At 38.8% G+C, this 15,453-nt stretch overlaps 2 protein-coding genes across 8 annotated transcripts in view; one reads left to right on the plus strand and one right to left on the minus strand.

Moving 5' to 3' along the window:
• The window catches only part of Spata1 (spermatogenesis associated 1), a 37,154-nt gene extending 28,709 nt beyond the window's left edge, over positions 1 to 8,445 (minus strand). For 2 of the 7 annotated variants that reach the window (XM_037207184.1, XM_037207185.1), the window contains exons 1-4: positions 8,332 to 8,440; positions 2,934 to 3,098; positions 2,344 to 2,450; positions 1,011 to 1,128 (exon numbers count right to left, since the gene is read on the minus strand). In XM_037207184.1, coding sequence (XP_037063079.1) covers positions 1,011 to 1,128; positions 2,344 to 2,450; positions 2,934 to 2,969 — 261 coding nt within the window. In that variant the 5' untranslated portion in view covers positions 2,970 to 3,098; positions 8,332 to 8,440. Of the gene's footprint in view, positions 1 to 1,010; positions 1,129 to 2,343; positions 2,451 to 2,933; positions 3,099 to 5,823; positions 5,891 to 8,331 lie in introns of all 7 variants that reach the window. The other 5 variants (XM_037207181.1, XM_037207183.1, XM_037207182.1 and 2 more) reach the window with 5 other exon arrangements.
• An 86-nt stretch (positions 8,446 to 8,531) lies between these two features.
• Gng5 (G protein subunit gamma 5) lies at positions 8,532 to 15,170 on the plus strand. Its single transcript, XM_028876876.2, has 3 exons — positions 8,532 to 8,692; positions 12,122 to 12,260; positions 14,954 to 15,170. Exons 1-2 carry the CDS (start codon positions 8,612 to 8,614, stop codon positions 12,245 to 12,247), a joined length of 207 nt encoding a protein of 68 aa, XP_028732709.1. The 5' UTR covers positions 8,532 to 8,611; the 3' UTR covers positions 12,248 to 12,260; positions 14,954 to 15,170.
• The last annotated feature ends 283 nt before the right edge of the window (positions 15,171 to 15,453 follow it).

Here is a 15,453-nt window from a genome sequence, read left to right on the forward strand (position 1 = left end):
AAACTCCAAGGCTGGGTTGGAGAGATGGCTCAGTGGTTAAGAGCACTGGCTGGCCGGGCGGTGGTGGCGCACGCCTTTAATCCCAGCACTTGGGAGGCAGAGGCAGGCGGATCTTTGTGAGTTCGAGGCCAGCCTGGGCTACCAAGTGAGCTCCAGGAAAGGCGCAAAGCTACACAGAGAAACCCTGTCTCGAAAAAACCAAAAAAAAAAAAAAAAAAAAAAGAGCACTGGCTGTTCTTGCAGAGGACCTGAGTTCAATTCCCAGCAACCACATGGTGGCTCCCAACCATCTGCAGTGAGATCTGGTGCCCTCTTCTGGCATGCAGGCATATATGCAGGCAGAACATTGTATACAAAATAAATAAATCTTAAAAAACAACAACAACAACAAAAACCAAAAACCAAACCGAACAAACAAAAAAACCTCCAAAGCTTCAGAAAAAAAAATCATTAAATATTCATCTGGCATTCAAGACCTTCAGAGTGTACTTTATGATTGGTTCTCTACTCTCCCCACTTTATGACAGAGTTAATATAACAAAAGATAATCATTCATTCTTTCTTGGTTGCCTGATTTTCTAACCCTCTGATCATTCTCTTTTCTTTTATCAGGAATCTTTTTTCACCCTTTATTCTTTTCAAGATCAAATGTTATCTTTCAAGAGCCAAGTCTGAGTATCATGTCTTCCTCAATGTCTCCTACCTACCTTCTGCTGCTGCTGGAAAATTTCTTTTTCTTCACTATATAAAATATGACATTTGATTTATTCATATTACAGAATTTACCTTGACCATTACACTGAGTGCACTGTAAGGGCAGGCTCTATATTTATCTTTATATGCAGTAAAATGTTAGTAAGTATTTGTTTAAAATAAAATATTACAAACATTTTAGAATTTGACCTAAATTATCTCACAGTAGGTGAAAGAACTGACTTGATAAATATTTAAGAAACATTAATTTGATAATGTACACTTTACTTAGAAGGAAAAAAAGCAAGAAAACTTACCACAGCTAAATTATTTCCAATGCATTTCAGAAATAAAAATTTTTCTGCAACAGCATCTACACCAAGAAACTCACCAAGGCGCTCCCTCAAAGCTTGTAAAGTAAGTTGAGGAGATACTCTGAAATACCATGACATTGTTTTACATAGATTTTGAATATATTAATGAATCAGCAGGTTCAGTCAGTTAACTTACAAATGTAAATACTAATTTAATGTATTAAATATAATTTAATGCCTTATGTTCCTATACTGTCTGGGACTTTAGGATTCCAGTAAGCATTTTTCAAAACAAAAAAATGATTAAAAACCTGCCTTTCAAAATTGTACAAATGAATATGGATTACAAAAGTGCTTTTTGGATTGAAAATGAAATGTCTGTTTTTCTAATCTATACCCAAGTTTTATGATTAAGACAAAACTTTGTTATGAAATTTATATGCTTTTTTCCCAAAAGTATTATTGTTGTGTATGGGTGTGTACACCACTGTGTGTAGAGCTCAGAGGACAACTTTGTGGCGTTGCTTCTCCCTTCCACCTTTATGTGGGTTCCAGGAATTGAACTCATGCTGCTAGTCCTGTGTGGTATGTGCTTTCAGTTGCTGGGTGATTGATCTCAGCAGCTCAGAACTGTATATAATGACTATATGTAATGTGTTTTAGAACAGAAAGGAAGTCAATGTGACTGGAAAAGTGATGGGGAATTTGAAGAGGTGAGATACCCTCAAGGGAAAAACAAAGAGCTAGATTACACAGTGTCATGTCTGTTTGAATGTGAACACACACACACACACACACACACACACACACACACACACACACGCATACACACACGCATGCGTGCTTGTGTCTCTGTGTGTGTGTGTGTGTGTATGTACACACATACCTACAGTTTTATTCCTTTAAACAATTATAAAGACCTTGTCAATATATTGCTTTAACTACTGTTCAGAGTTCAACTGGTTTTGAATTTTAGATCATTTCTGTTAATTATTTTGTGTATAATCTTAGTAATACACAAGTTATACACTGTATTCTGGGCAGTAGCAGTATTATGTCCAGATGATGTCTGTTCCTATAAAAATTTTTAAGATATAAATAAAGCTTATGTGTGTATTGCAGTACTGGGGATTACAGCTGGCACCTCACTCATCACTCTACTCCACTCCCGATCCCCATCACTAGCATTACACAGCACTGTTTATTAACAGCATTTACTGAACTAGGAATGGATCCACCAAATTGACAAGAGATTTTCCACTTAGAAGATTTTCAATTTTTAGAAAACATATTTCTCTTTTTTACATAACTTATTTCATTGCCACAAAATACTTGCCTTATAAATCCAGCAGAAATAAACTTGTTAATAACTTCTATTGAAATAGTATTTAATTTATAGTTCCACGATCCTTCAGGGACATAAAAAACATGAAGTTCCACCAACTGAATAAGAAAAACATCAGTTAAAATTTTTCTAAAGTAGACAAAGAATTAATTTATTTCCTTTTTTTCCCTTCCTTCCTTTCTTTCAACAAAAGTTTATTACAATGTACAACAGGCTCCAGGATAAAATTCATTCTAACTTTAAGTAGCAAAAGATATTAGGGCAGAGAATTCAGATTTTAAACAGTGTGTATTGTCTGCCTCTTAGAGTTTTGGGGATTGTAGCTTCACAGTGTCGATCATAAAGCTAATACTGTGGTTTGGGGAGTATGTTTGTTCCCTAGAGTTCTAGTAAAAAGGGTGATAAGACTAATTCACTGTTGGTCATAAGAGGAAAGATGTTAGAGATGTAAGAAGCATAATCACATAATCTGAAAATATGATATGGGAAGTTGGGATCAATAGTAGAATCAGAATCCAACATTTTATGGCATCCATATTTTTTGCTTTTTTCAGAACCAATGATAGGCATGGTTTTCTTACCTCTGATGAAGAAGGTCGACTTGGATTGAGCGACATATTGACCAGTGTCTCAATAGGATAGTTACCAGGTGGAGTTTTGGATGTTTTATATATCTTTCATTTAAGCAGCATTAAATGTTTAAATAGATTTTTGGTTTAAGATAGCATTCCAGCTATTTCTGGTCTCTGATGTGTTCAAAGAGTAAAAAGAAAAACATAAAAGCGTTAATGTAAACCTAAAATATAAGCTTAGAAATGTATACAATCATATTATTCTCATTTAAAAAGACATTATACACTAAGTAGGCTAGTAGTTCTAAGAAAACGTACACTCTTATAGACAGCCTCCTCAACTTATGGTGGGAAGTGACATTGTCCTTGAATTTTAGAATTGTTGTCTCTTCTTGAGCTAGTAATATGTGACTTGATACTTTCTTGGAATGCTGGGTATTAACAATATGACACAACTCTACTGTCAGTTACAGGATTACAAAGGTGAGTATGCTTACTAAGCTACAAAATTCAGTAAATTAGTTGTATTAAATGCATTTTATTTTCAGCTTACAATGGAGCCAGATGCCAGTCAAGGATAATAAACTGGTAATTACATTATGATGGATTTTTGACAAGGATATATTTTACTATTTACTAAACAATTCATTTTTTAATGGTCAAAAATTTGGGTTAAATACATACATAATGTAGAAATATACTTTTACATGGGGAAAGCCTGAATTTATATCAATGGTCACTGAATGATGAAAACTGTTTTCTCATATGTATTTCTTTCAGGGCATAGAATAAATGTAATTGTTCTAGCTGAAAATACTAGTCTTTAACTATATCAAGCATTGTTTTTGTATTATTTCCTGTGGTTTTCCTCATAGAATTTATGGCAATTCATAACAATGCATAATAAAATTAAATATAAATATTACATATTATAAAATATGATATATTAAATATAAATATGATAAAAACTGAAAAACAGGGTAGTTGAAATATTACTCTAAAAAGACATTTCCAAAGTTGGCTAATTCTAGATGATACATACACTAACTTAAACAATACTTACACTAACACAATGAAAGCTTTTTTATATCTCAAAGCACTGCTTTACACTGACCTCCAAGTAGTAGTTTAAGTCATACAAAATTCAAAACTTTTCTGACCTTGTCCTTATCTCAGTTCTGTGAACTACTAATAGATACCACTAACTGTTTTAACAGTATCAAAATTAAAAAAAAATATTTTGTGGGCTATATAATCTTTTGAATCAATTGAATATAGAGAAAGAAGCCATGAAACAGTTATCATAGCCATAAGACATGCTCATAGTATGAGAAAGATGTAGTTTATTGAGGTTTACAAATACACTGTAAAAACAGACCAAGCAAATTGTAACAGGTATACAGAGGGGACACATAGCTGAAACTACTTATAAGCAATAAAGGCCAGAAATTTTGCTGCTGAGGTCCTGAGCCCTGGATTTTCTTTCAGTTTGGCTATGTGTGGGGTAGTTCTAGTTTTGGGGTTCTCACATAGAAACAATTCCATGACTTGTCTATGTTATCTTTATAAATAATAACCCAATGCTTGATTAACTTGAATCTGTTATTAAATCAATAATAAGTTTAAATTACAACTTAGGCATGATTAGAATTTGGAGTTGATCCTAACCAAATAATTTCACATACTAAATTCTAACATAATATTTGATATTCTCAAATTATTTATTTATAATAATTGGCTAATGGACAAAGTAATACCAACAATTCAAACAAAAGGAGAATTGATGAGCAAAGAAAAGATGACTATAGAGTTCTAATATAATCTCTCATGTACTACAAAATTTTGCTTTACAACCTTTCTGCCAAGAATGGACAATCAACCTGACCTGGCATACTAATTTATACTAATTTAGTTTGCCTGAAAGTGAGTTCTTTAAGCTGTGGGTGCAGTGCAGGGGAGGACCACTTGCATAATGTGTGCAAGGTCCTTAGGTTTGAGCCCCCAAAACAACCTGCTAAAAATATGAAGTAGAGAGCCGGGCGTGGTGGCGCACGCCTTTAATCCCAGCACTCGGAAGGCAGAGCCAGGCGAATCTCTGTGAGTTCGAGGCCAGTCTGGCTACAAGTGAGCTCAGAAAGCGCAAAGCTACACAGAGAAACCTGTCTCGAAAAAAAAAAAAAAAAAAAAAAAAAAAAAAAAAAAAGAAGTAGAGTAAGTACTGAAAAGCATCCCAAGGCCACATCGGGTCTTAGCAGAAAAAGACTACAGAGAACATTAAAAATAACTTTGAGACTCAGTTGCAGAGCTAAAATAAAATAAGTATTTCTGGTATTATTCAGAGCAAATAGGATTTGAGTAATTTTTGTAAATGATTAATGTGATACTAGCATATACAGTGAATTAGAAATCCTAAGTAACCACTAAAATTGGAAGTTTGACATAGGCTATAATATAGCAGAACCCCACATAAAGCAATCGAATGGATTGGACACTAGAAAAGCAGGGTTTCTAGTCCTCTATAGCTCACAAGATCATTCATTGTGGTCTATGTGCCTTAAATCTGACAAGAAACTGATTTGGGCTCATTAAGACCCTTTCCAATATTTAAATTCTTTATTCAGGAAGTAAGAGAAATCAGGATATAATCAACCTTATGCCAGATGATGGGAATACTTCTTGACAGGTCTCTCTGATCAGGATAAATTCAGGTTCTATTTCTGTTCTGAGAGTTTTGTCCTGCCTAGTTCATGGGTAACCTAATAAAGTTCTAACCTTCCTAAAAGGTTCCTAACCTTCCTAAAAGGTGTTAGCTAAATAAAGTGCCCAAGGACACCCTAGAGCCTATATACCATTAGGTTATTTAAGACTTGTAACACTAATTAGAGAATGAAATCTTGACCTGTTGATTTGGGCCTCTGGCAGCACAGTACATCATGGCAGGGACACAAGACAGAGGAGCTGCTCACCTTATGATAGAAAATTAAAGAGTGAGGAAGAGGCAAGTATCCTAATATCCCCATCAAAGATATGTTTACCTTCCTTCCACTAGGCCTCACTTCCTAAGGACCCAGTGTTCCAATAACACCACAGGCAGGTAGCCCAGCTTTAGCATTTAGGCCTTTGGAGTGTATTTAGGATAGAACCCATAGCATGAGGTGAATGCTAACATGGTAAAGTAGAAGGAAAAAAATGTAACATTTTAGAATATTTAATATTCCATGGGTAACATGCATAGGTGTTGAACTAAAACACAAGTCTTATGACCCAACTTATCACTGGCTAAAATTCTTTTAACAAAATTTACTTATGAGTACCATATTCAATTATGAAAACTAATTACTATATCAACATATGAGCAAAACCAAAGAAAGAAATGTATTACATGTATATAATAGGATTAAAACTGAGAAACCTAAATTGTAGTTTTTCTAGAAGCAAGTCGCTCATTTGTTCAAACTTCAATTTCTGTAGCTACTATAAAGTAGAATAATGTAAACTCAAAAGTCCAGAGTTCTCATCACTACATGGTGGAATCTACAAGTAATATAAACTCAGTGAAAAACTTATTTTGAGACCTCCTGGTTTTTGGTTAAACTACAAAGGCTTGTGAATGTTGAAAGTATTTTATTTATCCAATACTGAACTCAGACCCAATGAACAGAAGTTGAATAAGGTGTGGAAGCTAGGAAAATTTAAATTGGCAGTGTCCTGCAGATAAAACACAAAACAGCAAGATTTCTTGGTTGTGTTTTCTTGCCATTTATTGTTAATAGGCTCTCTTGTGTCAAGTTACTTTTGACAATAAAGTCTATCTTTAATCATCTAAAATGTAAACACACGGTAAAGCCTTTGAAATATTTTAGAACACAGTGGAAGATTAAAGAACAAGCTTTTATTAGGAGATGTTGATAGTTCATGAACTACACTTAATGCTCAGAGCTTCAGGTGCAAATGAACTTAAAGGGGATTCTGTTTTTCCTCCCTTCCTATGCCAACATGTACTGCTTATTAGATATACTATAAAAACTAAGTTAACATCTGGTGTTCGAGACAGCAATACATTCTGTATGGTGAAAGGAAAAAAAAACACAAAACTTGAGACCAAGACAAAATTAACTTTGTTTAATCCTCAACATTTACTTAATAATGTGTACTGTACCATGTAAGATCTTTGAAATGCCTTCCAGCCCTAACATTTCATAGTTCTTAAATATTATTTCAACGAATATAAAGTAGAACATTCCTTAAGTTACACAAATTTTATCTTAGAAATTTGCGTTGAGATTTTAGCATACAATATAGGCAACAAGGCACAAGGTAAAAAATGTGTGCTACCTTGGTGGTGCAAGCCTTTAATCACAAGGCTTGGAAGGCAGCTGCAGATGGATGGATCTCTGTGAGTTCATGGCCAGCCTGGTCTACATAGCGAGCGTTTCAGGTTAGCCAGAGCTACAAAGTGAGACCTTGTTTCAAACAAACAATTATGTGTATGAGTGTGGGTCTGGGCGTATGTGAATGCAGATGTCCCCAGAATCTAGAAGAGGGCTACAGTACCCCTGAAGTTGGAGTACTGACGCTTGTGAGCTGCCCAGCCTGTGCGCTGGGAACTGAACTCAGGTCTTCTGCAAGAGGACTCAGGTTCGAGTCCTCTAACCGCTCTCTCTCCAGCCTCACTTTTCCTATTCCTTATACATACAACAATTTCATTTCGTTTCAAACTCAAGAACTCAGGAAGCTTTCTTTCTAACTTCGCCAGTTTAAAGGGCTTACCGAAGGACACCAGGGCAAGCTGTACAACCAAATTCAAACTACAGTTTCTTACACATTCACTCTAAGAATTGGGTGAAAAAACCCAAACTTCCAGGGCACATTTTTGTGAACTGGTATGAACTGGTCAGTAATGCGATGTGTCGGCTGAGATTTTTTTCCGTCACTATTGAAGTGAAACAGCACTTAGAACGAAACTCATGTTTATAGATGCTAGGTCTCACCGGGGACATTGGAGCCTGAACTAACTGAAAACGTTAAGTGTTTTCTCCTGAAGACCCCTCCGGGGTTTAGTTACAAGCACGAAGTGAGCGATTACAGAGACGTCCGAAGAGCAAACGTGCCCTCAACGCCAAAGCTTTGATTTGGAAAAGCACCGGGACTGACTCCTGAAAGAACGCGGTACTGGGACGCTGTGCTGGGCGGCCAGCGCTCCACGTCTAACCCAGACCCTCTGGGTCGCCGGGTCCCGCGGCCCCGGGCGGTTACGGCCCTGCGCCCTCTCGCCCCGGGCCCGTTGGACGGCGGGTCCCCTGGAGACGGGCTGAGCCGGCTGGGACGCGTCGGCCTGCGACTCGCCCCGCCGCCGACTCCCAGCCGCGGCGACCTCGCCCGCGCCGGCGCCCCGCGTCCGCCTTACCTCGCCCGAACCAGCCCCTCCTGACGCGGAAGGCGCCGGCCCGGCGTCGGGCCGCACCGCCCCCCGTCGCCGCTGCCGCGCCCACCGGCCGCTCCGCCCCTTCTCCTCGGCTCGCGCCCGCGGGCAGCCGGCGGCCCCTCCGGGGGCGGGGGCGCGCATGCGCGGCGCGCGCAGCACCGGAAACTTAGGCGAAGTTCGGAGCCCCGCCCCCGGCCCGCCGCCCCGCGACCTGCCGCCCCTCGCTTGGCCTGACGAAGTCGGCACGGCTGTCCCGAGCGCCATGTCGGGTTCTTCCAGCGTCGCCGCCATGAAGAAGGTGGTTCAGCAGCTCCGGCTGGAGGCCGGGCTCAACCGCGTGAAGGTGAGCGGGCGTGCGCGGGCGGTGGGCCCGGGTGGGGAAGCGTGGGCGGGCAGCGTGGGCGGAACGCGCGCCTGGCGCTCCGGCCCGTGCAGCGGCGGGCCGCGCGGCGGAGGGGGGAGCCCTCCCTCCCTTCCGCCCACTCTCCCCTGCCCCGGCGGGTCTCGATTTTCGGGCCCCGACTTTCGATTCACACTTCCCACCCCGGATCGTCACCCAACTTAGTCCCAGTGCGCGGCCTTCGAACACTTCCGAGACTGCGCGGGTAACTGCAGACGATGGCTTGATGGGCTCGTTTGTTTGCCGAACGGCCGGGGAGTCTAAGGACACCACCCTTGCTCGGGACAGCCTCGAACAAAGGCGTGTTTCGAACCGCCTGGCACAGTTTGCTCGCATCTGACCTTGCCGAGGTGTCTGTTTACTGGTTCACATGCCCGAGAAAGTGATTAGCGCTGGCCTGGGTCGGTCTTACTTTGCCGTCTGTTAGGATTTCCTTGTCTGGGGCTGTTGACTTTTGGGGAAAGTTCTTCTGTTCTGAGGAGTGTTCGCTTATTTTTAAAATCCTAAACAGATTGGCTTCTTTCTTACGCAGTAGGTCGGGTAACATGTAAAATACTTCCCGTGATTATAAAAAGAAACGAGAGTACAAATCACCCTGCCAGAAGCTGCCAGTTTCCAAGGTGATTTGATTTTATATTTAGTATGCTAGTCTTTGTTTCCAACGTGCTTTGTGGAGAGGACTTCTATATAGCTTCCCTAAGTAGAAATGTCAGAGACCACATAACTAACTTCCTTGTGGGAACCTTAGGAGGATAGGGAGACGCCCATCAGTCTTGGTTTGGACTCCATTTCCCTAATCAGATTCTCACCTCTTCCAACTTACTCCGTCTTGGACAGATAGAGCTCTGAAAGCTGAAACAACCTATTGGTCATCATCATTCATAAAATGTAAATAAGGTAGGCCAGGAAGAAAAAAAAGTGAGTTGGGAAGCACATAAAAAGGCAGATGAATGCAGTAATTAATTACAGCAGTGGTACTTGGCTCTAGTGGCCAAAGAAATGAGCTTTCAGACCAGAAGAACTTCCTTTTCCTGGAAAACCCTAGCTGCTGAGGGCTACTTCCTAGTGTGATCTCCCTTGGTATCTTCATTCTTCTGAAGTCTTCCGATTGGGATCATTTTAACCACCACAAAGAAACACATTTTTGGAGTTCTCATGGCAAAGCACATCTCACTCAGGAATTTAAATAAGTTTTCCTAGGTTCCTAAATTAGGTTAGGTGCCATTTCACATCATCCATGCCATGTGTATGCTAGGTACCTCTTTTATGTGTGCCATTTTAAAGCCAGCATAAACTTAGTGTTGCATTTGTTTAGTTGGTAATTCCAAGTGCTTTACCAAACTCCCAGAGGTAGGTCAGGACATTTGGAGGCCTGACTAATAGTTCCACCGTGTCAGCTTCCTGGATGGTGACTGTTATTGTGTTTTGGGTACTAGGAGCTTTTCCATTTTAGTCTCAAGGTTCCTGTTTAGAATGCTGTTTTTTTCACTCTTGTTATTGAGCTCGATTTGTTACCATTGAAATGCCAGCTAAAATGTCAACTCAGAGACACCTTCCGTGGAGTGACTACCTTGTCATTTAATCACTCTTCTTTACTGCACTATTAGTCACATAACATTAGCATATCACTGTTCTTTATTATCCTCAATGCCTGGAAGTATATAGTCCATACATAAAATGGCACTTGGAAAATTTGTGGGAAAGGAATTAACAGGTACTTTATGCTTACTGATGGATGTGAACAAAGCCAAATGGTTTAACACTGAAAACTGTTACTTTACCCTCCATACAGTAGCTACTTTTAAGGGGCAAAGCAGGGTATTGCTGTTTGTACAAGATTTAAAAACTGCAGGAACCTTGTATATTCAGAGACAAATAAACATGGGACTTATTGTCCTGAATTACTCTATAAGCCAAACACAGGTAGATTCAAATTGAGTTTAAACTTAACCTCAGGATGATTGACCCCTCTGGTCACAATATAGCTGTTACCTGAGGGGCTTTTGGTACAGAGTATCTGTAATGCTATTAACCCTTAAGGATACAACACCTACCTCTAGTTACCCTAGAGAGAGCAGAGATTGAGAATAAATAAGGAATTAGATGGTTTGGGTGCATTTTTAGTCATTCGTGGTCTACATAACCATTCAGTTTGTTGTGTTGGTATTTGTACTCAATCAACTAGTTTGAGATAGGGTTTCTCTAAGGAGCCAGTCTGGCTTTGAACTCAACTGTTTTGGGTCTAAAACCTGGCTCTGACAACCTTCCACCCTGTTTCTTGTGACTTGAAAAGCTAAGTGTACCTTAGTTTAACAGCTTTAATTTAAAAAGGATTGTGTATGCATAGTGTATGTGGGCATATGTGCCATGGTACATACAGGGAGGTAGTTAAGAGAACAACCTTACAGAGTTGGTTGCTTCTTCCTTTATGTGGGTTCTGGAAGTAGAACTCTGGCCCAGTTGAACAACCTTTCTGAGTAGCCTGTCTTTAAAAAACACTGTACTTGCCTCAAATGTGATTTGGCAGTATTATTATATGTATACAGTGCAAGCCAAATAGGATTTCAGTATTCTTTTTTATATTCCTAGATCTTCTAACCAGAATATATGTAATAGTAGGTGCTTAGATGAATGAATGCATGTCTCACTTAAATGCAAGACAGTATATGGATGGGTATACATTTGGTTGTCTGAGTTCTATGCTTGTTACCTTAGGTTCATGGGCATTTCCAGTTTGCTTTCAAGACAGTTTCCCTATGTTAATCTTTTTGTTGAACTACTAATACTACGTAGATACTACTTTTAATAAAAAAAAAAAAAAAAAACACACACACACACACAAGCCATTAGGCTAGTGATGTAACTCAGGTGTTAGTGTTTGCCTACGAATACAGAAAGTCCAGAGTTGAATACAGAAGTCCAGAGTTCGATCCCAGCACTGCATAAACCTGGCTGGCTGGGGCAGGCCTTTAATCCCGGCACTCAGGTGGTAGAGTCAAGAGGCTCAGATGTTCATGGTTTATTACATAAAAACTTTGAGGCCAGCCTGGGCTATATGAGACAAAACAAATCCTATGCTCCCCAAATCAAGCTGTTAGTTAGGGCTTGTTGAACAGCCTGTCATATAAAAACAAGACATGCTGTGCTCCACAGATAAAGGGGATTGTATTTCATATTGAATCATTTGATGCCTGCAGTAAGTAGAAAAAAATAGTAAAACCAGTTTCCTTTACTACGTGTTTTAAGTATAAGCCAGTGTGAACTGTCAGCTGTCAGTTATTTGAAGTGCCTTCTATTTTAAGTGTTTTCAGATGTATAAAGACCATTAAACCTTACCAACGGACATTTCTCCACTCTCATTGTTATTTATAGGTTTCCCAGGCAGCTGCAGACTTGAAACAGTTTTGTCTGCAGAATGCTCAACATGACCCTCTGCTAACTGGAGTGTCTTCAAGTACAAATCCCTTCAGACCCCAGAAAGTCTGCTCCTTTTTGTAGTCATGTATCTGAGGTAAGTTTTCTTCATATCACCCCCTTTCCATATAAAAGAACCAGTTAGGTTTCTAGGTTTTTATTTGTAGTAATGACAACATATATCCCTATAATTTTGTTTTCCAAATTTCTTGTTTTTGAAGTATAGTGAAAACTTGATTAGTAATCATAAGACTAATGGTTTCTATAAAGAGTGCTGTATAACTCTCTAAGGTATGAGAGTCACAAAACTCCACTATCACAGGCATGTGTTTGTACGTTATCAAATTGAAACTTTAACAAAATTTATAGTCCTTATAGGACCGACTCTGTCAGTACTCTGGTGGCTCTGAATAAACTGTAAGAGAGCCGAGGTGGTTGGGGAATAAGCAAACATGGCACAGGCATCTGGAATAAGGAACAGGTTTTACCTTTATTTCCATTTGTTGAGAAAACATTAAAAAGAGAGAGAGATTTGCACTTGTTGGCAGTGAACTGGATTTGAGGATTAAGACAATGAATCACTTGCTCTTTAGTACATCTGTCAAGAGTTTCTAGATCAAATACCATGTGTGAAAAAACCTGTTGATCCAAAGATGTGGCCAAAACTACTTCAGCTAATTTAAAATGTAATTAAAGGATACTGTCATTTGTAATCTTTGGTACATTAGTTAATGGTATTGAATTGGGAAGCAAACTTAAACTGTGTATTAAAAAGTACTTTGTGTGTAGTACACACCCTTATACTAACATTCTGACTCAAAGTCCAGGAAGCTGCTTCCTAAAATACCTTATTACATAGGCTTTGTAGATTTGGGAGTGAGTGTTCAGGAAGTGTAAGTACTGTTCCAGTAAATATAATGATTAGTTAAGAATACAAGGCTTTTTGAAACATCAAGGAGAAGGGGAATAAAGCTGCTTTTAGGTAACAGGTTCTCCATGAAGAAATAGTGTTAACAGTCCAGCTCATATCTTCATATTTAACAGTGTTAATAGTTTCTGGCTTTTGGCAATATTCATTGGGGGTCTCAAGGAGTTTCATATTTTTATGATTTACTAAAAATTCTTTTTTAAACTCAGTTCTTGCATTTTTACAGATTAATTTATTTTCATCTAATATAAAACGTCTGAAGTCCTATTAATAGCCTTTTTGTTTTTAAGAGTCCACACTTCAGTGTTTAAATGATTTACACTTATAAATAACTGAGATAAGAACCCAGATTTCAAAATAAAATTAAGCCTGTTAATTCCAGCAGTAAAGGAAAACTTGAAGTGCATATTATAACCCAGGGGTTCTAAGGTTTGAGGCTCCAGAACCTGTAGCTCTGCTGATGGTCTAGTGGACATTAAAGACATGGACTAAAAGAAAATCACTGGCATCTATACCCAGCTTTTAAAAGTAAAACCAGCCTAAGTAGTTTAGCAACAGAGGATGCAGAAAGGAAATGACCGTTGTTGTTAATGTGTTTCCTCTTAAGAGCATTTCTGTGTCAGTAAATATTCACAGGGCTTTCAGCAGCTGAGCTGTAACATGTCAATTACTTTAGTATCAGTTTCCAAGTTTGAGACCATGGCCAAGGCTGACATTTTGGTGGCTGGCTGTATACGTTAGTGGTAAAACTACCAAACAATGGCGTGGAAGTTTTAATAATACCTGATTATCACTGCCCATCTTTGGCCTTCCACTCAGGTTGTGTGTGTGTGTGTGTGTGTGTGTGTGTGTGTGTGTGTGTGTGGTGCACGCTCAATTTGCTATTAAGTGAAGCTAAATGTTTTCTTCTGTTTTTCCCCAGAGGTTCTGTACTTCTTCAGTGTTTGTTATGAAGTACTCAAATGTTTAATTTTTTTTACACCTTGTTAATTTTTAAAAACAGGTTTTACTTTTACTACTTTCTGTAATAACTTACCGTGAAGTTGTTATGCCTTTTTTTCTTTCCCCTATATACATGAACTTAACTGTATTTTATAGTATCAAGATAATACTGTTTTTAAGTGTATAACTATTGCTTTAATTTTTGAGATCTGTGTTTATCCTGTATGGATTGTTCAGTCATTTAAGCTGCTAACTAGTATTCTGCCGCCGCATACATACATCGTCTATTCATTCCTCCAATGGGCTGCAGTAAGGTTGTTGATGCTGCTGACAGCAGTATGTTCAGGACTCTTGCATGCTTTCTGTGTGTAGGTGAACAAAGTGACTTCATTGTAAATCATTTTTTCAAAGGAGCTTTGGATTTTCCTTACTGAATGTTTTTATGTTTACCTTTTTATTATGAAAAGTATCAGTAGTAATTTTAGTGATGTCATCTATAAGACTCCATAAAACGGGTTGATAGGTACTTTGCCTGTTGTAAAAACTAGGGGAAAGTTGGATTTTAGAGCCTTTTGTAGACTGAAGATATGTCACACTCTCACCTATCAAGTCTACTGACTTAGCAGCACAGCGAGGGGTTGGTAGTTGACCAGTCTTGGTCCTGGAGTGGACTAGGGAATGTCACCTCACTGCTGCTACTACACAGCATCTCAGAAGAACAGCATTACCGAACATGCCCAGGTAGCCCTTTACACCACTGTGAGGTGGAAAAGGATCATCTGTATGTTATTACTCAGAAAAATAGGCATAACATAAACCATTTTCAAAAATGAAAAACAATTGTCCTTGCTTAAATATTAGTTATAAAGTATCAATAACTTTTTTTAAACATTTTTATCTTTTTTCTTTTCTCCCATCAGGTTTCTCAAACCACTTTTCATGAACCAGTGGATATTCAAGAGAACTAAATTTGGAGTCTGTACAAAAGCTTCTCTATAACGCGTGCCATAATATACAATCTTCTACTTGTCAGATCTTAACATCTACCTCTCTGAATTTTCATGGATTTCTGTTTCACAAGGTTTAACTATTTTATATACACTGGCTGTAGCATACAATAAAACAGCATACAAATTTCTGGCCTTGTTAATGTTAATGAAATGCGCTGTATATTAATCTTTTCAATACCACCTCTTAACTTACAGAACAATTAGAAATCTTGTTCAAAGAGTGGGAGACTTCCAGTTTCTTTCAGTTAGTTACAGGAATTACTTTAAATATTCCAAATATGGGTGGAGAGGAGGCCCAGTGGGTAAGAGTACTTGCTATGTGATTATGATCTGAATTCAGATCCCTGCCATCTTTACAAAAAGCTGAGCATGGCTGTGAATGCTTAGAACCCTAGCACGTGGGAGGAGAG

The sequence above is a fragment of the Peromyscus leucopus genome, chromosome 6 (assembly GCF_004664715.2).
Source record: "Peromyscus leucopus breed LL Stock chromosome 6, UCI_PerLeu_2.1, whole genome shotgun sequence".
NCBI classification, from domain to species: domain Eukaryota; kingdom Metazoa; phylum Chordata; class Mammalia; order Rodentia; family Cricetidae; genus Peromyscus; species Peromyscus leucopus.

Excerpts from the sequence above, each read along its gene's own strand:
- Gng5 (XM_028876876.2), top strand. The coding sequence starts at position 8,612 with ATGTCGGGTTCTTCCAGCGTCGCCGCCATGAAGAAGGTGGTTCAGCAG. Across the intron at positions 8,693-12,121 it reads CCGGGCTCAACCGCGTGAAG|GTTTCCCAGGCAGCTGCAGA; the intron begins GTGAGCGGGCGT and ends TGTTATTTATAG.